The 21,287-nt window shown below is 38.8% G+C and overlaps 3 protein-coding genes and 1 pseudogene across 5 annotated transcripts; 2 read left to right on the top strand and 2 right to left on the bottom strand.

Annotated features, from left to right (window-relative positions):
* The first annotated feature begins 2,073 nt into the window (after positions 1 to 2,073).
* Positions 2,074 to 5,314, top strand: LOC125472747. Of its 2 annotated transcripts, none has more exons than XM_048574530.1 (2): positions 2,074 to 2,713; positions 4,846 to 5,314. In XM_048574530.1, exons 1-2 carry the CDS (start codon positions 2,472 to 2,474, stop codon positions 4,898 to 4,900), a joined length of 297 nt encoding a protein of 98 aa, XP_048430487.1. In that variant the 5' UTR covers positions 2,074 to 2,471; the 3' UTR covers positions 4,901 to 5,314. The 2 variants fall into 2 exon arrangements, with proteins under 2 accessions (XP_048430487.1, XP_048430486.1); XM_048574529.1 differs by lacking the exon at positions 4,846 to 5,314 and adding an exon at positions 4,331 to 4,839.
* A 575-nt stretch (positions 5,315 to 5,889) lies between these two features.
* On the bottom strand, positions 5,890 to 7,438 carry LOC103927037. The gene is made up of 3 exons (XM_048574636.1): positions 7,204 to 7,438; positions 6,979 to 7,067; positions 5,890 to 6,880 (listed from the first exon to the last, which is right to left on the bottom strand). The coding sequence occupies exons 1-3, from the start codon at positions 7,285 to 7,287 to the stop codon at positions 6,208 to 6,210; spliced, it is 846 nt and encodes a 281-aa protein (XP_048430593.1). The 5' UTR covers positions 7,288 to 7,438; the 3' UTR covers positions 5,890 to 6,207.
* Positions 7,439 to 12,999: 5,561 nt separating this feature from the next.
* On the top strand, positions 13,000 to 17,189 carry LOC103927038 (heterogeneous nuclear ribonucleoprotein 1-like). 2 transcript variants are annotated; one of them, XR_007254672.1, is made up of 3 exons: positions 13,000 to 13,380; positions 14,807 to 16,129; positions 16,629 to 17,189. XR_007254672.1 is itself a non-coding variant. In XM_009335937.3 (2 exons), the coding sequence occupies exons 1-2, from the start codon at positions 13,159 to 13,161 to the stop codon at positions 15,986 to 15,988; spliced, it is 1,404 nt and encodes a 467-aa protein (XP_009334212.2). In that variant the 5' UTR covers positions 13,000 to 13,158; the 3' UTR covers positions 15,989 to 16,375. The 2 variants fall into 2 exon arrangements, 1 of the variants encoding a protein (XP_009334212.2); XM_009335937.3 differs by lacking the exon at positions 16,629 to 17,189 and having other exon boundaries at positions 14,807 to 16,375.
* A 901-nt stretch (positions 17,190 to 18,090) lies between these two features.
* On the bottom strand, positions 18,091 to 21,096 carry LOC103927062 (annotated as a pseudogene).
* Between the last annotated feature and the right edge of the window lie 191 nt (positions 21,097 to 21,287).

Raw genomic sequence — 21,287 nt, 5'->3', positions numbered from 1 at the left:
AAATCATCTTTATTTTAATTCATCATTCATAAATTATTTAAAAATAATAAAGAAATTTAAAATCATTAAGGCATTCATTTAGAATGAAAAAAAAATAAACGAATAAGGCTTTGAATCTTGGAGAAAAAACCTAAAAGACAAATAGTTGGATGGTTGATATACATTTCGAAATAAACATTATAAAATGTGTACAGAATTCATGTGTCTCTAATCTGAACCATTAATAAATAAAAAATAAAAAGTAAAACAAAATCGAAAACTCCCATTATTCTTAGGGATGGGCATAGTTCGGTTTGGTGCGATTTTGAGTGAAACCAAAACCAAAATGGTTTGGTTCGGTACGATTTTGAGACTAAAACTAAAATGAAACCAAACCATTTGGTTCGATTCGGTTTGGTTTTAAACGGCTTTGGTTTAGTTTTATTGTTTGAAAAAGCTATTATGATTACCTAGTTGTATCTCATTTCATCCAATTCAATAAATAAGTTTTGGTGTTTGAACTTTTGACAATAAAACCAAGTCATTTGATGGCCCAAATGCAACATTATTTATTGTAGTCAACAATCAAGCATGCAATACACATTCAATCTTAAGTTCAAGAGAGTTCACATCATGATGCAGGGATTGAAAACAACATGCAGCCCTAAGTAATGCGAATATCTCCTTAATCAAGGGGGCAGATTCAATTCATGTATGTGTGTGTAATTGTGTATATTGGGCGGAAACCTATCTAGTATCTACCCATTATTCGCATGTTATATAAAAATTGGAAGAAAATAAAATTTCAAGGCATGGCCATTCCAGTAAGCAACAAGCCTAATTAATACTTAATCTGCTAAATTTAATACTTAAATCTAATAAGAAGTGGATTATATCTACTAATCTAGGAACAGATATGACATTTTGTCCTTTCTTTTTTTTTTTTTTTTTTTTTTTTTTTTTTTTTTTTTTTTTTTTTTTTTTTTTTTTTTTTTTTTTTTTTTTTTTTTTTTGCAAAACCCGTGAACTTGAATCATATTCAATTTTACTTTGATTTATCAGGTTTATACGTATGAATAATTTATTTACCGATCAACAACATTATGACATTCTGATATTCATGAATGAAGAAAAATTGAAGACTAGCCAATGAAAAACCAAATACCCTTTTGATTCAAAACCCAACCATTAACCTAACCCTAAACTTAATCTCAAATATATATGTAAATTTAACTAAAACAAGTTATAAATCATAGTTCTTACCATATTATAACATTCTGAACTCTAGAGGCTAGGAGCTGGAATGAAGGGGGGCCCAAAGGGGAGACCGAGAGAGAGAGAGTTAGAAGCATAGATGAATAAAGTTGAGCAGTACATACTAGAAGAAAGAAAAGATAGAGATTATGTGGAAATATTATGATGAGGTTGTGTCCACACTAAATGTATAGACTCAATGAAATAACCAATTATCAGAAGAAAAAAAAATAAAATTAAATAACCAATTAGAATTTAACATTTATTAAAGTTATGCATTTTGGGTTTCGATGCGGTTTTCAAAGGCCAAAACCGAAATCAAACCGTATCCTACGTTACGGTTCGGTTTTAAAACCAAAACCGTTTCAAAACCGCAAAACCAAACCAAATGCCCACCCCTAATTATTCTTACGTATTCGCACCCAAATCGGTTCAGAATATTGGATCACGTTTTCCCATTATGCAATGGACAAGTACTGTCTGCCCTCCCACTTCCAGTACCCTCTTGTGCCCTCATGTTTTGTGTGATCATGGTTAAGTCACGTCAGCATTTTATATATATTTTTTTATAGAGATAATAAGACAAGGGGTGTGATATCTATACATCATTTTTTGCTTCTCCCACATCTTTTTAGTTTTCAACCGTCAAATCAGATGAATTGAAGAAAATCAACAGATATAAATTAACAAAGAGTGTGTGAGAAGTAAAAAGAGGTGTGTGAATAGCACACCCTTAAGATAAAAATGAATAGTAATATAAAATATTGATGTGGTTTAACCATTACCATACAAACAGGAATGCACAGTAGGACACCGGAAATGGAAGGGCAGACAATACTTATCCTCCTGCAATAGGATCTAATAAGAAAAAGAAACTGTACGTTTTCCGTCAGTTCCTCGGGAAATGTCAAGATTTTCCCAGTGATTGTATTTTCCCAGATTAATAATTGTCAGGTTATCCTTTTTACTCTCTTTCGGTTTCGTCGTTTTTTCCATTTCATCCCATTTCTGTTCGAAGCCCTGCGTCGAGGATGGGCGTTGACTTTCCGCGGAAATGGCGATTCACATCCGCCACGACCCGCAAGATTTGAACTTCAAGGGTTAGGGTTTGCGAATTTGTCCAAATCAGGGATTTGGGTCAATTGGGTTTTTAATAAATTTCAGAGATTGGAAGGTTTCTTGTTGAATTTGGATTGTTTGGAGGTGCCATTTTGTTGGGTCGGGCTGTGAATTTGTTGATGGATACGGATGCTAAGGATGCTTGTACTACTAATGGGTGTAAAACTGAGGCGACGTTGGATACCGGAGACTCTCAGAAAGTTGAGGAAAATGTTAATGGAGATGAAGATAGTGAGTCTAATTCTTTGTTGCCTCCTCGGAGAGGGGGTATGTCGAGGAAATCGAATAAAACTCGGCGAAAAGTGCAGTGGAATGATAGGAATGGGAATAACCTTGTCGAGGTCCTGGAATTCGAACCGAGGTAATGCATTTGCTGAATTCTATCTCTTTACATGTGCATTGTTTTGATCAAAGTGTGAGATTTTTTTATTGCTTTGTTTAGTTTTCGTTGTTATTTTCGTTGTTGCTGTTCCTATTGTGATGTGGCTGTTCGAATTTTTATCAACTGTTGGCCAATATCTTTGTCTTTTAATTTCTTGGTGCTGTTATGCTCTTTGTATTGACTTTGATTTAGGGTGTTATTTCGGCCGCAGTTAACTCTATAATTCACCACCTCCATCCATCTTTTAGTTAAATGTCCACTTTCCTGCTCTGTCCAACATATCTAATTACAGGGGTCAACTTACTTTAGCTTCTAATGGGAGACCTTAATCCCATTGGAGTTTAGCTAATTACTTGATTGATTATTGGTCACAAATTGTTGTTGCAGTTATGATCTACAGTTCATACTCTTGGAAACCTATTTGATTTTGAGGCAGTGGATTGTTAATAAGTCTATAAGAGTTGATAGCTTCAGGTTCCATTTTATTATGGTCGACGAGTTTATTTTATCATATGTTTCATTTAGGTTTGGTTAGTTGAATATTGAGGTGTTTTCCTTTCAGTCTGTAAGTTTTGAGAAGGTCTCCATCATGTGGGGTGATATGCATCTGGGTCAACTCAAGTCATAATTTCTGATAGTCTCCTTTTCTGCCGGGAGGAGAGCTGTATTTGGCACTCTACAATAGTTATCTTGCACTCCTCCATAATTGGGAAAAAAACAAAGAGTAAAGAGTGCAGGATTACTATGTTGGCGTAAAAAATAGCTTTCAGTGCCGAAGTTCTCCCCATCAGACTTCTCGTGGACGCATCATGCCTTTTCCTTTTCTACCTAAGCCAACTGGTTTCAAGTTTTGCCTTGTCCTCTATCTGTCTCTTTCTTTTGGCCTGTCTTTCTCTATTGCTCACCCTTAGGTCAATTCATTTAATCACCTCTTTTTTAGGTAAGTAGACCTCCTTTTCATCTCATTGAAAATTTTACCTTAGGAATGTAAGGCACCTGCTGTGATGTTCTCTCTGCTATATACAAGTCATTGTGGGAATGTAAGTTAATATAAAACAAGTAAAGGAATTTGGTGAATTGTATTTCTTTGTTTGTTCTTGTGGGAACGTAAGTTAATGTAGAACAAGTAAAGGAATTTGATGAATTGTTTTCCTTTGTGTGTGTGTGTGTGTGTGTGTGTGTGCAATTACTTTGGAGAAGAAGTTGAATGGGCCAAACATAGGATGCCTATGCCAAGTTTGCATGGGCTGTATCCTGATGCTATGGGTCAACTTTAACAACACAACGTTTTGTGGCCCATGATTCTAGAGCAAAGTTTTGTGTCTGTAATAACAGGAAAGTTAATCGGTGGCATTTTGGTTTCTTGGTTTGTTAAGTTAGATTTACTATATTGGAGGCATTTAATGCTCTTTCTTACGTGTTGGATTGACTAGTACTGAATGTACCCTAGGGAATTTGTGTGTTTACTAAACAGCCTAACCTACTATTGGCGCCAAGATATTTTGATTTCGTTGTGATTTAATTTTTCTGACCTTAGTTGATCATAAAATTGATTATTGTTACCTGGTAAACTTTTTGCTTTTTATGAAAATGCAGAGAGAATGGTCACCTTCATGTCGGTCTGTTATGGACATGGGGTCCTTCATGTCTGCCATATGCTAGTCAAGCCTTATACTGAAATATCCCTCAATCGAGCACACAATTGTCTGCTTAAACATAAATGCACTCTGCGGTTTACTGTATACAGGAAGTAACTTCTCATGTGTGTCATATGTTAGTGTGTCTATGCTTGTCGGTGTGTGCACGCGCGCACACATACACGCACACACGCAAGGAATTGGAAAAGCAATTCAGGACGAAGAATTGTTGGTTTAGCACTTCTTTTATTAAATTCCATAACAGTTTCAAGATATTCAATCTACTTTGTTGCATTTCCATAGATTGAAGTAGTCTCCCATCACGTACTTATCTGCCTGTAATCCTGTTAAAATTGGAAAACAAAATTACAAATAGAGTAACTTTTTGCGATGTTAATTTCACCAGTATTATGTCACTGTTATATTTATTGCTGATTTGCTAGTCTCTAACCCTGTCTCAATGTTCATCTGCAGCGATGTTAGCGATTCTGATGAAGATGCAGATTCTTGCATATGTATTATTATGTAGATATTGTTCAGTACACCATTTACCTGGATACGATTGCTGGGTAAATCAAGTATGAAATTTCTCCGAGCTGATTTTTATGATTTTTACTGGCTCCGTTATAACTCAACAGTGTCAAGGATGGACCCAAGGTCCTGAGACCAAGGCAAGACTGTCAGTCTCCCATGTCTTGCATCTAAGTATAGACTGTATAGTACCATTTTTTGGGTTAAGTTTCTGTGATTGCCGTTATAACCAGATGCAAACTTAGTGGACCATCTTCCAGGGATGAAAGCAGATACAGATAACGGCAATTTGGCTTCCACATTATGTAATATATCAAACACATATGCATAAGTTGTACTTTGTATGTAATTAGAATTACAGCATACTTTGATAACCATATCCTGTTCAATAAACGCGCTTCAATTCTGCTTATTCCTTTTCTTCTCTATTCCTTCAGCACTTGACAGAAGGGAGAAAAGATATCATCCATCCTAGCGTGTAAATATATCAGTCTTCCTGTTTGATTGTCTGCATTCGTTCCCGGAAACCCCGATAAAATGGTGAAAACAGCTGCGGTGGTGGAATTTAATTTCAACTGCCCTTGTATATGTAGTCGGACATTATTCTTGTTCTTTCAAGAGTCGATTCTGCTGTGGCATCAAATCTTTATTCGGATTCTATACCTCCATATGCCCCATTATTTGGGCATATCTTATGCTATGCCTTTGCATTATTAGGCAGACTGGCAGAGTGAATTTTAAAACTCATCCCACCAACTTGGCCCACTCAGCTTCTGACATAAACAAGAAAAATGTAAGAGAAGCCTCCGAGATCGGGGGCAGAGTGAATTTTTTGCTTATTTTATGTTTTGTTTAGTATTGTAGCATTGAACTCGCACATACTTTACTAAGATACTCCGAGTAGAAGTTAATTATTAGGTTTGAAAATTCGTTGCTCTGCCCTTGAATCAAAGACATCCAAGACCAAAATGGCCAACGGATCTTTTGAGGCAAAGCCGTTGTTATTTAATATGGAATGATATCAATTTTTATACCAGAATTACAGTAAATTTCTTACACAAACAACCAAGGCCCCCCAATACAAGCACAATCTATCAGACATCCTCTTTTACCAGAGTCAAGACACTCAGAAATAAATACACACACATATCCAACAAATCCCCCAAAAATTCACACCTTTTGTATCAAAATTATCTTTTTGGCCATGACTGAAATGTAATCTGTCCAGTGTACTAATTTGCTGGATGAGATGGTCCCAGTTGTAGCAACTGTTTGATGATCTAGATTCCATTCGGTCTCCACGGACTAATTAGTACTTCGCGAATTTAACCAACTCGAAAGACTGGCATGAACTGGGATTTCTTGCAGGAGCGGTTTGGTGGACTGGTTAAAATTTGATCTGGTGCTGTAAGGCATCCGGGGTTGTTGAAATAATGCAGTATTCTCCTTTTGGTGCTTTGGTGCTGCTGCTGCTTTTGCTTTGGCTGCTTTCCACTGTGTGAGATTCTCTACTGGACTCAGTACAGAATTTACATACCGGATATTATCTCTAGCATCTGGATATTCCGATTCTCCATTTCGCGATGCGGAGCATAGTTCCTCCGAAAACCCTTCTCGGCTTATTTGTTGTTCATCAATCTCACTGTCTTCATCGTCATCATAGTACTCATCCTCATCATCAACGTCGATATCATTGTCATGCAACTCACTTTCCTCTTCTCCATAGCTGTCCCAAACATTTTGGTACCTGTAGTTTGAAGGAAATAGTCCTACTCTCAGTGTTGTTGAATTCCCTTCAGACGCTGAAGTGGAAAGTCTTCCCTTTGACGTTTCTTCGACATTCTTTTCTCCGATTTCTTCCTCCTCACAACTGTCCAAGAAATGGTAAGCGGTTGAAATAGGCTCATACGTCTGGACATTCAGATTGAAGCTAACTTTCTTCCGGGTTTTCAACCTCTTCTGCTCCTTGGCCTTATCTCTAAAACAACAAATATTCAATGAAAGCAAATGCCGGTAAATAACCATTCCACAGATCAAATCTCAGTACAAAGTAGGAGACTAAAAGCAAGAACTGACCTGTATAGTTCAGATATGAGACTCTCTCTTCCACCATCAACACCAATAATTCTCACAGATGAGTCCAATGGTACATAACTCACACTTCTCTACAGCATCATCATAAAACCAAAAATCAAACATCCTGAATTTGGGTTAAATATTGTGACACCAATACAAACACACACAAAAACAAAATACTGAAACTTGAAAGCATGGTTTGAGCCTGAAGATAAAGAAATGTACATGGTCACTGGAGGCGGCTTTAGTAGCGGGGTATTGCCGCTTTCTCTTCTTAGAAAAACAGAAACAGGCAAGAAAACACCCCATTAGAAGTCCCTAGGTAGCAGCAGGAGGAATGAAGTTTGATATAGGCAGACAGATAGAAGGAAAAGGGGGTTAGGAGGTGACGGTGAACAGGAAGTTTTTAAATCCGTTTGGCTCCAAAGGGTTTTTGAAAATGGTAACGTTGGAAGGGAGTGGAATTATGATGAAAAGGGATGTGGTGGGTGCACGAGTTTAATAAGGGAAGGAAGCAGAGACAACAACACAAACCTTATTTAATTGTGTGCCTTTTTGTTTCATGGGAGTTTATGGAAGGAGTCACGTTTCTTTGGTAGTTTGGACAAGTTATTCGTTGGCTTTTTGCGCTTTGCTCGACACAATCGAAAGATGTAAATCTACTTGACATTTGAAAATGTTTTTTTCTCTCCTCAGGTTGCTCGTCTATACCACTACATACTAGTATTGAGACTATTGATTTTTATCAACGAAATCATGTGACCCATGAAAATTATTCCTTCACCGCTATAGTGGGTGGTGTGAATAGTGACAAACCAATCGTTCAAGCTTTCAAGGCTGGTGGAGACAAACTAGAAAAGCAAAAATGTGAAATTTAATTATGTCACAAGATACTGACATCATGTAGATATCTTAAATTAAGCCGATTTAAGTGTGGCATCGATGATGGTTTTATATGTGGTCCAATATTCTAATGGATGTGTCCTAGATTGAACATTTATTTCTTTTAAATTATTGTAATAGTTTCGAATCTTGTCCCCTCCCTTTAATAATAAATTTTTTATTTTTTATTTTTAAAAAGTGTGATATCGATGTTGTTGGACTAAGCCGTGTCTTTTGCACTTAGCTCCTATTAGACTCTCCATCAGCACTTAAAAGTTGCACCACATCTTAATTTTCAACCTCGAGTGTTTGAGGGTGTTACTTGGCACACGTTTACAAGCACCAACGGAGTAAGGTATGGTTTGGGGTTGAGGTGATTTAAAAAAAAAACTGGTATCAAAAATAGCTGGTGGTCATTTTTGAGTTTGGTAAACTTCCAGCTTCAGCTTTTTTTCACAGTTTTGGGTGAAAAAAAGCCAAAAAACAGAAGCAGCAAAATGCAGCTTTGAAAAGCTGGCTTTTTAGCTTCTACGCAAACCTCTAAAACATGGGTGAACAATGACTCTTTAATGAAAGTTTTTGGCAATCCTACCCTGAGCTCTCTCTTCTGCCTCCACACTCCTCCATCAAACCCACCACTCTCCCACACCTCTCTGCACCCCCTCCGCCTCTCTTGCTCCTTCAAACCCACAAAACCCCCCAAACCACCTTCTCTATCCACCTCAACACCATCGATTGCCAGAGACAGGGTCATCGACTTTGGAAAATACAAGGGCAAGATGCTGGGCACCCTTCCTTCAGCCTACCTCAAGTGGGTCTCCAAAAATCTCTGCGCTCGCGACTTCGAGGACTAGGCGAAGCATGCCGACCAGGTCTTTGACGATGCCGTTTACCGGGACCAGATCGAGTGGGAGCTGACAGAGAACGTCCTGAACGGAAATCAGAGGAAAATAGACCTAGTCTCTGACGTCGTTTCGTCCACCGAGCTATGATGGCTCCAAACCTGACACGCCTCAATCTTGATATTTCCCGAATACCAGGATAGACATATGCTGGCCGACACCCGAGGGTGATGAAAGCCATTTATTGAGTACAAATGCTGAAAACAAGGGATAGATAAGACTTATAAATATAAGAGAATAATGAATATGCATTTAAGGAACGTGTTCAGAACATACAACTAATCCTAAAACACTAAAGGAAATAATATAAAATTGAATGAATAAAAGAATGGGTCATACGCCGAGAGGACTCGAAGATGCCAATGCGGAAGTGCCTTGACGTCGGGATTGTATGCCTCGATTCTAAGTCCTGAAAGGGGCGCAAAACAAACATGAGTGGACCAAGTTGATATATATATATATAATAAAATAGTTATCAATGTATTAACCCCCAGGTTTTATGAAAACACTTATATATCATGATAAACATAGGTTTTTCGAAACCTAGCATGCTGTGCAATGTCTCAAATCATAACTTGTATATATAATAATCACTAGTGAATGTCCGATGCCTTATCCCGGCTCCCCATCTCTGAGCAGATAGTCAGAGGAAAATACACTTCAGGCCCCATGCCGGCTCCCCGTTCCTGTGCTAAATAGCCAGAGGAACACACTTTAGGACCTATGCCAACACCAAACCATCGCCCGAGATGGACCGGATCTATCCCTACGTCCCGTAGCGGAAAGGACCACTAGGTAAGTACAAAACCAGTGGACATACATATATTGAAACGCAACTTCATAGTATAAAGTCATCCATCATCTATACTATAAAAGAGGTGTTCTAAACATGTTCTAAATATCATATCGTCATCCGTTAGATATTCTATAAGAACACGGGTTATAGGAAAAATAGTAATAATTCAAACTAGCCTCAGTAAGCCTGTTATCGCATAAAATATTTCATAAAACATAGTCATCAAATCATGCTTTTCATGTATGCATTTCTATTATCAAAACATGCATTTTTAGAAGGGGTCCACTCATAGTACTTAGCTGCCGAAGAGCCACGCAACTAGCGAAGGCAGAAACACCACAATTAATTGCCCCTAAGCACATAAAGGGTACATTTAGTCAAACTGTACTCAAATGATTGAATGTGGGAAAAGGGACTTCAAAAAGAGGTTCAGGACGTCGAAATTAGCCTAGGAGAGGTCTCGAACAAAAACCCCCAAAAAGTCAACGATCAAAGTCAACGTTGAACGTTGACCGCTCAAAGTCAAGGTCAACGTTGACCGTTAACTGGGTCAACGGTCAGACCGGGTTTGGGTCAACTGGTCAAACGGGTCTGGGCTTGGATCCGGATTGGGTTAAAAGGTTTAGACTTGGGTTTGGGTTTTAAAAGGGATTGGGCTTGGGTCACAAAGGGTTTAGGGTTTTAAGGAAATGGGCTTAAAGGATTTGGTTTTAGGGTCCGGCCTCAAAGGCCAAAGGCCTAAGGTAAAATGACATGCCTCGAGGGCCTTAAGCCTTTAAAGGCTTAGTTTGAAAAAGATGACAGGCCTAAGCCCGAGTCTTAGACACGGCCCAAAGGCCTTTAATCCAAAACAATTAAAATTAAAACAAAACAAAAAGGGAGACATAGGTTTGGGTTGGGCTCGGCAGGAAAGGCCCAAAAGGCCTATGTTTGATGGGTCGTCAGACCCAAGGAAGAAGAAGGCCGGAATTCGGCCAAAATTTAGACAAACTTTGAACGTCCATAACTTTGTCAATACCAAAAAAAATCAAGTGATTCAAAAATAAAAATCGTAGCTCTCGAAGAGACGAAGAGAATGGAACCTCACATGACGTCGAACTTGCCGTGATTTGGCCAGAAAATGCCTCAGAAGTCGCTGGAAACTGGGTAAGATTCAAATGGATATAACTTATTCAATACTCTGGGTAAGATTCAAATGGATATAACTTATTCAATACTCAACGAATTTAGGTGAAACAAAAAGGTAAGTTGTAGTGCTTAGTGAGACAAAGAGATTGATACCTAGCACGCCAGCCAACTCGATGTGGTTTGGCCGAAAATTAGCTTGGAAACCGTCGGTTTCTTGCTGGAAATTCGAGGAAGTCTCCCCGACGTGTTTCTTCATGCTTTGACGTCCAAAACACAACCACGAGGTCAAAATAGAACTACATGGATGAAAAGAGAAGCATTTGGAGTGTTTTGAGGCTTACCCAAAACGAAAGGACGAGGAACTCATCGGAGTTTGTCTGTGCTTCACAGAGACGAAGAGAGAGAGAGCTAATGCGGTGATGATGGTGATACTATTGTCGTTGATGAGGTGTGGGCACGGGTGTGTGTGGGTTGGTCCTCAAGGAGAAAAAGAGAGTTGCAGAGAAAGCCGAGAGAAAGATAAGGGAGAGAAGAAAAAGAATGAGAGAAAAAGAAGAGGTTGACTCGGGGGAGAACCGAGAGGAGAGAGACCGGGGACACAAAAGCAATGTGGGCCCTCCATGCACACCTATTAAGACCCAAAAAACAAAGGAAAATATCCCCTTAACTTAGTGAAAAAACAAAAATACCCTTTTACTTCCATAAAACCCAAGACCGGTTGTTTCAAAACCCATCAAGAACCCTAATTTCCCAAAACCCATTTCTCCATTTCACCGATACATTCACTCAACTCAAGCTCAGGCGGTTGATTATGAGGATTTCAGGAGGAAGAGAAAGTGCAGAGAGAGAGAGAGAGTTGAGGTGAGATGGTCTGAGATCAAAGGTTTGTGTGTGGGGTTGTCTCAGTGGAGGAGAGAGTGCAGAGAGAGATAGAGCTGAGAGTGCAGAGAGAGATAGAGCTGAGAGTTTTTGAGAGAGTTCGAGAGTGTAGAGGGAAAAGAAGACACAGGGATAAGGGAAATGGGGTGTGGGCCCCACGGTCACACAAAATCCTCACATAAAATAATAATATTAAATAAAATATCATAATAATAATATAGTATTATACCTTTTTTGGTCATTTCATACAGTCACAGCTATTTTACATTAAAGTTTATCAAACACTATCATCCTGCATTTTTTTCCAAAAGCACTTTTACAAAAAAGTTTACCAAACACTCTGCTGCTTTATTTCATAGCTGCTTATTCTCACATCACAGCAGAAGCAACTTTTTTCAAAGCACAACAATACCAAACCAACCCTAAATTAGACCTTTGTGCCGCGAAGTTTGTATTTATAGAATATGTTCTTGATCAAACGGGGTACCGTTGCTATGATATGCCTACTAAAGGATGTATGTAACCATGAATATGATTTTTTAATTTTTTTTCACATGGGCAAAATCAGAGTCTTGAAAAATTAAGGAATTAAATTCATTGTATAACATCATTTATGAGCCTTTTCTAGATTTTATGCCAGAACCGACTTGTTGCCGTGCCCTTCACACCTCTTGAAAACTAAATCTTTGCCTGAATTGACCAATCGATCACAAATTGACGACCATCGTCTCCTTGTTTAACTTTACAAGTTCACAAAACAAAACATAAAATTCATTTTAATTTATTAGTCATGTCATAGCTCAAAATAGGAAAAGACTAAACTAATTTTGGTGCATAAACTATATTTTGAGGAGGATACTTCTTCTCTAACAAAACATCATTTTATAGGTATAAAAGCGACAACTAAAATTGTTTAAGTCGCTTTATCATCACTTAAAGACTATCTTTAGAAAAATCACTCGATTTAGAGACCACTTAGTCATTCATTTATGTTGAACAAATCAACGTTATAATAACAAGTAATATCTTCATAATGAAACACAAATTCTTTATTCATATAAAATTGGTCCATCTTCAAAGTCAAATGATTATAACGTTTTTACATTGAAATGATGCCACACTCACATTGTATGACTGACTTTCCTGCTTTTACCACTTTTCTAGGAATGAGGGAGTAAGTATTGTCTTTTGGGGACATTTTTAGCTCCAACAAAGTAAAGAAGGGACCATATGTCATCTCTGTGCACCTCACCTGACAGAGAACCAACCCTCTGGCGGATTTCTACTTACATCAAATCCAAGCCGTACAAAACATCAAAATGATTCCCGACCAACCAATCCAGCAAATCTCATCCGTCCAAACGCTTCCTTCCATTCCCCAAGTCCCAAACTTGCTCCCAATCGCGAAGCATACATACACGCTCGCCCCTCCCCAATCTATCGCTCTTTTATCTCTAGTCGGCCACAAACCCTTCCTTCCTTCTTCTCCCAAATCCCAAACCCCCAAAATCCAAAAACCCACTTCCAAAATTTAATAAAGATCGAGGCTTTCACTCTCACACGCAGTGAGAAGGAGAGGCAGTGAAAACCCACATGGATTCCGATCAGGGGAAGCTTTTTATTGGTGGGATTTCATGGGAGACCTCCGAGGATAAGCTTAAAGAGTACTTCAGCAACTACGGCGATGTTTTGCAGACGGTGGTCATGAGGGATAAGACCTCCGGCCGCCCCAGGGGTTTTGGGTTTGTGGTTTTTGTAGATCCTGCTGTTCTCGATAGGGTTCTTCAGGATCAGCACACCATCGATGGTAGAACGGTGAGATTCAGATTCCCAACATTTTTCCTTTTTTTAGTGGGTTTTTGTTTAATTTGGTGTTGAACTAATTGGGCATCTGTGTCTGTGTGTGTGCTTAAGCTGGTCATTGTTTATTTTATTTTATTTTTTGAGATTTATTTTCTAGGCTTTATAATTCTGCTAGTATTGTAGTGTACGTATCCGTGGAGTTCTTGTGTTGAGCTTTATCTTGTTAGACATTTTGCAGTGTTTCTGGTTTGCTGGTTGCTAGTATGTTTGGAACTTTAAAAATTCGACGTCTTTGATTAATTTGTGTTCGCTGTATTTATACCAAGGAGCAAGAGTCTGATTGTAATGAAGCTTGCTAATGTAATTTTCTAAGCTGATGGTGTAGAGGTTGTTCCATTGTACCTTTATTGGTTTGCAGTAGTGAGTAATAGAGTTGTTCTTGTGAACGAATGTCTGGATGTGTATTTATTTTCATGCTATGAAATCATTCTTTGTTATGTATGTGAATTGCTTTAGGGTTTAGGATTTATGACTCGTTTACATGTCGAGTGTTTTACAACCACAATGATAATGTTGCTAACATTTTAGCTTGCTAGTACTATTGGAAACTTTTTATAGATTGTATGGTCTTCTTGTACCACTTTTCAGTTGCTGAGGGTGAATCCCTGAGATAGCATTCATGTATAACTGGTGGGTGCTTTCTATGGTTATAGTTGGTTGTAGATGGTAGGATTTTAAGTAATCAGAAGAACTATAGAGTAAAGAAGATGGTTTTGGGTTGCTGTGATTCCATAGAAATTGAAAGTTGTAAAAGAAAAATGAGGAGAAAAGAGGACAATATAGATGGAAAAAGAATGAGAAGAGATATGAAAATATGGATGGAAAGATTTAGTTGGCGACTTGCCATGCCTATCAACAACATAATTTTAATGACTGTTAATGACTTATATAATTGACTCAGATTATATATTGTAGACCAACTCCTAGATCATTCTGGACTCATAAGGTTTTTAGTATGGACATAACATATCAATCATATAAAGAAAATTGCGTAGAAATAGAAATTGTTTCATACTTCAATGTGTTAGGCTTCCAAAGATGATATTTCTTTCTCGCCTCAAAAGAGGAAATGCTAACCTAGTTGTTCAACTGCAGTATTGGTAAGTTATATGTAAAAATAGTGGTTCTTGTATGAGGCATGCCACTATTAGTCACCTTTTAACCATTATGTACTGGCTGCACATGGTCTGGTCGGTAACTAATTTAAAGAATGGTCCTTAGGGACGTATTCTTTTCTTGTCAGTGTGATATATGGACACCATTGAAGCTTTGATGATTATTTGTAAACAGTTTCTTTGGCTCTTTCTTGTGATGTTAGATCCACACACTTGACACCAAGGTATTTTTGCTTCTGCTGCTTAACGGTTTTAATTTTCAGGTTGAGGCTAAGAGAGCCCTATCAAGAGAGGAGCAGCAAACCACTGGGAGAGTTGGAAATGCTTATCCTACTAGAAGTGCTGGAAGTGGGGGAAATGTTAGGACCAAGAAGATATTTGTTGGAGGGTTGCCCCCCACTCTTAGTGAGGAAGGATTCCGTGAATATTTTGAAGCTTATGGCCATGTAACTGATGTAGTAGTAATGTATGACCAAAGTACTGGACGTCCTCGTGGGTTTGGGTTCATTTCATTTGACACTGAAGAAGCTGTTGATAGGGTTTTGCACAAGACATTTCATGATTTAAATGGGAAGCAAGTGGAAGTTAAGCGGGCTCTTCCTAAAGATGCCAACCCTGGTGGGGGTAGCCGTAGCATGGGTGGTGGTCAAGGTGGCGGAGGTGCTGCTGGAGGTGGTTATCAAGGCTATGGGGCATCTGCTGGTAACCCAAATTCATATGATGGTCGAATGGACTCCAACAGGTACATGCAATCGCAGAGTACTGGAGGTGGGTTTCCACCTTATGGTTCTTCTGGGTATAGCACACCTGGTTACGGGTATGGTCCTACCAGTAATGGAATTGGCTATGGCAGTTATGGAAGTTATGGAGGTGCTAATACTGGTTATGGAGGTCCAGCAGCTGCTGCATACGGAAACCCTAATGCTGCAAATGCTGCTTATGCTGGTGGTCCTCCAGGTGCTCCTAGAAGTGCATGGAGCTCTCAAGGTCCCTCTGGATATGGTGCTATGGGTTATGGGAATACTGCTCCTTGGGGTGTTTCAAGTGGCAGTGCAGGTACAGGAAGTGGTGGCCCTGGTTCTGCACCTGCTGGTCAATCACCTAGTGCAGCGGCTGGGTATGGAACTCAAGGGTATGGTTATGGTGGGTACAGTGCAACAGATGCATCCTATGCAAATCCATCTGGATATGGTGCTGTTGGAGGACGTTCGGGGAGTGTCCCAAATAACAATGTTGGTGCTCCAGGTGGGGAGCAAGGTAGTGCTGGTGGCTATGGTGGAAGTGGCTATGGCGATTCAAATGGAAATGCAGGTTATGGAAATACTGGTTGGAGATCTGATCCATCACAAGCTTCTGGAAATTATGGTGCTCCGGCAAATGGTGGACAAGTTGGTTATGGTGGTGGATATGGCAGTGCTCAGGCACGGCAATCCCAGCAGCAGTAATTTTGATGGTCGACTGTCTCAATTGAAATTGCATCCTGTTTTATGGATCTGTATCTCTTTATGCATGAGGTAGTAATGGTTTCTCATGACCAGCGGCAGTAGCAGGAACAGCTCAAGTTGGATGACAATGCTTTGGGACTGGTTGGATTGCTTAAATTCTAGTAGTTTGCAGTTTCTATTTTGGTAGCCTATAATAAGTAGTATTTTAGTGCGCACTAGATGCTTCTATTTAAGTTTTGCTTCTGAGTGGTGTTAAATTGGCGTGCTTATAATTGTCTACTTGCTGCGAATTGCATTTACCATTTTGGTCGTAGTGTCAAAGCTAAAGTAGCTATATAACCTTATCTATGTTGGTTTTATTGCATTTGAGTATTCTGTTGTTTGACATCTTATCATTGCTTTATTTTCTGTTTATTTTTTGATGAAGGTTAGATGCTTTAGTAAGTTTAGCCACTAGGTGCTATGCTTGAATTTGATATGACAAGTAGGAGTTACAAAGATGTAGTGCGGGTAGTTCTCTGATAGCAATGGAGCCATGGGCTGGTCACTTCGGTAATGGGTAGCGATAATCGTAGTGGTAGTTGACACTTTGACGATGGCATAATCATTTTCCCCCTGTATTTGGCCTTGTGTTGTACAGGAGGAGGTGCACGAGTTGTAAAGTGAAGTGTCCATCATGGCTGAACATGAGCTTCATGGTGGGGCATGTTCATTGGGGGTATGTTCAACATGGAATGAAACTTTGGGAAGTTTGTTCTCTTGAAATTAATCAGGTCATTCTCCAGTCAGGCCATGCCAACACTGTCAAACTCTGCAGAGTCCTCGAGCTCACTTCATTGCTATCGTGAACTTCACACCCGGGTTTGTGGTTGCATGACAGATTGTGAGGTGAACAGCCGACGGTATGTTGACTTGAGCAGCTTTCCCAGTATCACTTTAAAATTTGATTGTGGACCGCTGTGTTTTGATCGTAGGATAAATTAGAGAAGCAGAAAGGTGGTGTTTCTGTTAAAATTAGTTATATAGAACTTTAGAAGGAAGTAGAAAACCCATTGCATTTTCATTCATTTATTGTTCCAGCCTGAGAACGTAGGGTAAGATTTTATTATACATTTTTTTCATTAAGAGTTATGACTATTGTAACGGTACAGACTGTTTTGTTTTTCTCCTACCCTGTTTTAGAGTACCCTGTTTCCTGTTTCGTGCCTTCTTCCATGTGTTCTGAGCTTGTCTTATTTTTGTGTTGGGAGTGTTTTGTTGTTTGGACTGAAGTGCATGAAACACAAATAGAAGGTTCGAAGACACTGAGCTTCTTTCTACATCGAACTTATCTTCCCATGTTTATCTTCTTCCATAGCAGCTTAAGCATGCATATTCGTCAAAGGAAAAACCAATACATGCCCAGGTTGTGTTGACAGGGTACGCATGGAACATGATCGATTTGGATTTAAACGAGTCAATCTGACCCCCTGTTCACCTAAAAGTTGAATCTCTTGATGTTAACAAAAGTTTTCTCCGTCCACCGGAGAGGTATATATATATATATATATATATATGGCTTGTTTTACGTAGATTGATTAGTTCTGATAGCTCTTCAGGAAACCAACCAAAACACTTTGGGCGTGAATGCGTGGTTGTATTTATCAATCAGTCAACCATTACACTATGTTTAGGTGAAGAAATTTAAGATTACTAAGGAATTTAAAAATGACGGAAATTGAAATGACGAGATTTTACTTTCTAGAATTTGTAAATTTTCTTGTTGGGTTAACTTAAAATAACAATGCAATTGAATGCGGAATTTGTTATTTTTAAACTCTCAATCATAGAAATTGAGAAATAACACATATTTACATGGAATATGAACTTGGGATTTGGAGGTACTAAATTGTAAATTCCAAGTTTTTTTCCACATTGAAATTCTAAATTTCTATGTTTAAGAATCCAAACAAGAGAATTGGTGCCTGTCAATTTATAAATTCTAACTTTTATTAAAATTTCATGTTTATTTTCCGTATCCAAACATAGTGTTAGTTGGCCTTTTTAGCACAACGATGTATTTATGCCAAAGCGTTTTAATAAGGAAAAAGAAACCCAATCCAAACTACAGAAAATGTGTTAACACAGCAGTTTCCATAATTCTCCTGATGAAGGAATAAGTAAAGAAAACGAAGGAATACGTAAAGAAAATGAAAATCAGCAACACTTTGCCCCTGGTTCTCCTGACGAATGTGAAGCTTGTGCATGATAGAAAATCAATATGCAGAATGGAAACCTTTGTACGGAACATTGCCTGGCGCTAAAAGACGATCTGCATCATCAGAGACATATTATGCAACTCTTTACGCTTTACTTGTACCTACAAATAATTTATATCCATCAATGTAAATATGCAGCTTCAAATATCTCAAATTCGTTTGGGAGTGTAGAAATGGACCTTGTAATTTCCAAGAGTATACGTCTTAAAACCGGCCGCGCAATAATCAAAACAATATTCCCACGTCCGGATGATTTTTTCATCGAATCCAAGAGCGATAATTTATCTATGCAGACACAGCAAAGTGTTAGAACCCTACTCTACGTCTTCCACAATTGCACAGGGATGGAATAACAGAACAATACAAACAATCAACATTTCACTAATTGCTTTGCTTCTCTATGGTATTGACCATAGAGAAATCTCTATTGTTTTGCTTCCCCACATGTTGAGTCAACTTCCCCACCTTATCCCCATGAATTTTCAAATAGCCTGTTTCCTTACAATCATTAATGCGACCCTTATTTCCCATAATCCAATTTTCACATATGGAGAGCAGTATCAAACAAATAGCCTCATCTACTACATCCTTAACCAAGCACTCGATTGTAACTCTTAGGAACTCATGTGTCATATGCTTCGGGGACATTCTTTCAAGGCCTGAGGTGACTCGCGAGAGCCATTTTGCAGTCCAATGGGCTATACATGATCCTATCAGGTCTGCTATCATCCCTTTACAATTTAAGGCTTGGATCACTTCGACGAAATGATTTATTTGAAGGAACGAGACATCTTCAAACCACCAAATCTCAGCTGCATCTTGAAACCTCGAGTTCTCTGCATTGTTTGGCAGAACATTGAAGCACTGTATTTCATCAGTTTCAAAACTAAATGCATTAAGGTTTGTACAAGCCTTCCAAGCAATGGTTTCCGCGCTCTGTTTGGAGATTTTCAACTCTTTAGCGCACAAAGAGATCGATTCACAGCCTCTCAAAATCCGGAAGGTGTCCTTCCAAGAAGAAAATATCAAAAAGCTCACAAAGGTCTCGGTTTTGGAAATCAGATTTCCTTGTTCGAAATCATCACTCGTTTCCAAGAAATGTGCAGCGCAATGTAGCAGAGCTATGTTGGCAGCGGTTAGATCAACTGTCCAACCATAGCAGAACTTGACTACAGATTCGGAAACTTTTGCTCCGCCTGGAAGATTGTCTAGCTGGATTCTAGGGCTGGCATCTCTTCCTACACTAATTCTCTGGAATACTAGTCAATTCAAGTAACCACTTCTCATGACCATCGGAAGCTTGTACAAGTAAAAGTTGCAGTTTCCAACTCGTATGATTAAATCATTTGCCACTTTTGTCCTAACAAACCTTAGTACCATCTTATACACAGATATGATTAAGTACCCTCCACCCTTGTCTAGAATTCCCATAAGGTAGTAGAATTCAAAACCAACAACAACAATTGCATCGTTGTAAAAACCACCTAAAAATTGTAGTGCATCAACCAGTTGAGCAGCAGCATTTGTTTGCACCAAAGTGGTTTCAACTTCCCTTGAAGATTTCAAATTGAAGAGCCCTTGAATAGTTGTTCCGCCTTTGTCATGAATGGACACATGGAAGCCAAGCTTCAAAGAAACAATTTTGACTCTTTGCTGCATTCCAACAAACACATGGTGGGCATACATTCCAACCAATTCTTTTTGGCATTCATTCTCAAGAATTGATGGCTGTGCTTTCATAAACTGATAGAAACCCACAAAACCCACTGCCGTTATCTTGGATTCGTCACTTTTCTTATCACAATAATTTGAAACAACCAGTTCAATTTCATCTCGAAGATCCGTAGTACCATTTTGCAAGAATTCACCATTACAAACAAGAAATTTAGAATCGTAAGCATCTTTAACCTGAAATTTGGAAGTAAAATGCCCAGTAATAAGTGTACCTCCAGAGTCAGAAATCGGCATATGATAGCCTAATCGAAGAATCCAATTATTTGTTGAGTGCGGCAATTCGTCGAACATGTTGTGGCCCAAGTGAACGCCATCAGATATAGAAAAATCAGGTATAGAAAAATCAGGAGACTTGAATCTTTCTTTGACAAAACCAACCCTTTCGTATCCATGATCTGTGAAATTCGACTTTTGCACATTAGATACAAGGAATGCAGAACCCAGAATGCAAGTAGAATCAAGAAGTAGCCTTGTTGCTGGTAGCAATGATTGGAAGCCAAGAATTGGTACAGAGGCTTCGCTTTCTTGTCGTTGCGGTGTTGGTCGCAAACAAGGACGACTCTTAGGCTTGTATCTCTGACGAAACTGAGAGAAAAACTCGTCTGCTTTCTCTTAGGCCCGAATCTTTCCCTCGTGGAAGGATTCAAGCTTGAGAACGACTTGATTCGATTTCACAGGAGATAGGAGATGTCATTTTAATGAACGGCTGATGCACCGGTGTAGCTGCAGAAGATTCACCACCATATTTCGCAGTAAGATCACAGCTTGGCATGCTTTGAATTCGTTCTGAAATTTGGCCTGAGAAGTCTTGAATTCATCGAACTTGGTTTCTAGATTGGAAACTCTCGATTCCATGGTCTTGCGCGACGTTTGCCGCGTTATACAACGGAGAAGGATAACAGAACAACCTAGTATTTATGCTAATACCCAACTCTAACTGTCCGGCAGGTTGCTATGTATTGTGACAATTGGGCAGGAATGTAGAGATGAGTTGGCAATTGCTGACTAAGACAAACAGGAATTAGTTAGGAATTGTTGCTGTTAAGGTGGTTAGTGAGCGACTTAGGAAGGAAGCTACCTAGTCACTCTAAGAAAGGAAATATTGTAAGGAGGTGGTTGTTGTAATTGTTGATATCGTAATAAGAAACATACATTTCTATATACATTGAGCAGAAGCAGAGTGTGGGGTTGTATCACTGTCACCACAAGATGATGCTATATGGCATCCTAACACGAAGTTACTTCACCGGCATTAAAATTTAAAACTCAAATCATTTGTAAAACCTTAGCTTCATAGCAAGTTGTAA

Source organism: the organism of the source record quoted next, unplaced genomic scaffold (assembly GCF_019419815.1).
Source record: "Pyrus x bretschneideri cultivar Hongxiangsu unplaced genomic scaffold, Pyrus_bretschneideri_v1 Contig73, whole genome shotgun sequence".
NCBI lineage: Eukaryota > Viridiplantae > Streptophyta > Magnoliopsida > Rosales > Rosaceae > Pyrus > Pyrus x bretschneideri.
This window is presented reverse-complemented; position numbering and strand designations above follow the sequence as displayed.

What these genes read in the sequence shown, in the direction of transcription:
- LOC103927037 (XM_048574636.1), bottom strand. Translation starts at nt 7,287, where the DNA reads ATGGGGTGTTTTCTTGCCTGTTTCTGTTTTTCTAAGAAGAGAAAGCGG. An exon ending in AAGCCGCCTCCAGTGACCAT is followed by an intron (nt 7,068 to 7,203) that starts GTACATTTCTTT and finishes ATGATGCTGTAG; the next exon opens with AGAAGTGTGAGTTATGTACC. An exon ending in CTCATATCTGAACTATACAG is followed by an intron (nt 6,881 to 6,978) that starts GTCAGTTCTTGC and finishes TTGTTGTTTTAG; the next exon opens with AGATAAGGCCAAGGAGCAGA.
- LOC103927038 (XM_009335937.3), top strand. Translation starts at nt 13,159, where the DNA reads ATGGATTCCGATCAGGGGAAGCTTTTTATTGGTGGGATTTCATGGGAG. An exon ending in ACACCATCGATGGTAGAACG is followed by an intron (nt 13,381 to 14,806) that starts GTGAGATTCAGA and finishes TTTAATTTTCAG; the next exon opens with GTTGAGGCTAAGAGAGCCCT.
- LOC125472747 (XM_048574529.1), top strand. Translation starts at nt 2,472, where the DNA reads ATGGATACGGATGCTAAGGATGCTTGTACTACTAATGGGTGTAAAACT. An exon ending in GTCCTGGAATTCGAACCGAG is followed by an intron (nt 2,714 to 4,330) that starts GTAATGCATTTG and finishes ATGAAAATGCAG; the next exon opens with AGAGAATGGTCACCTTCATG.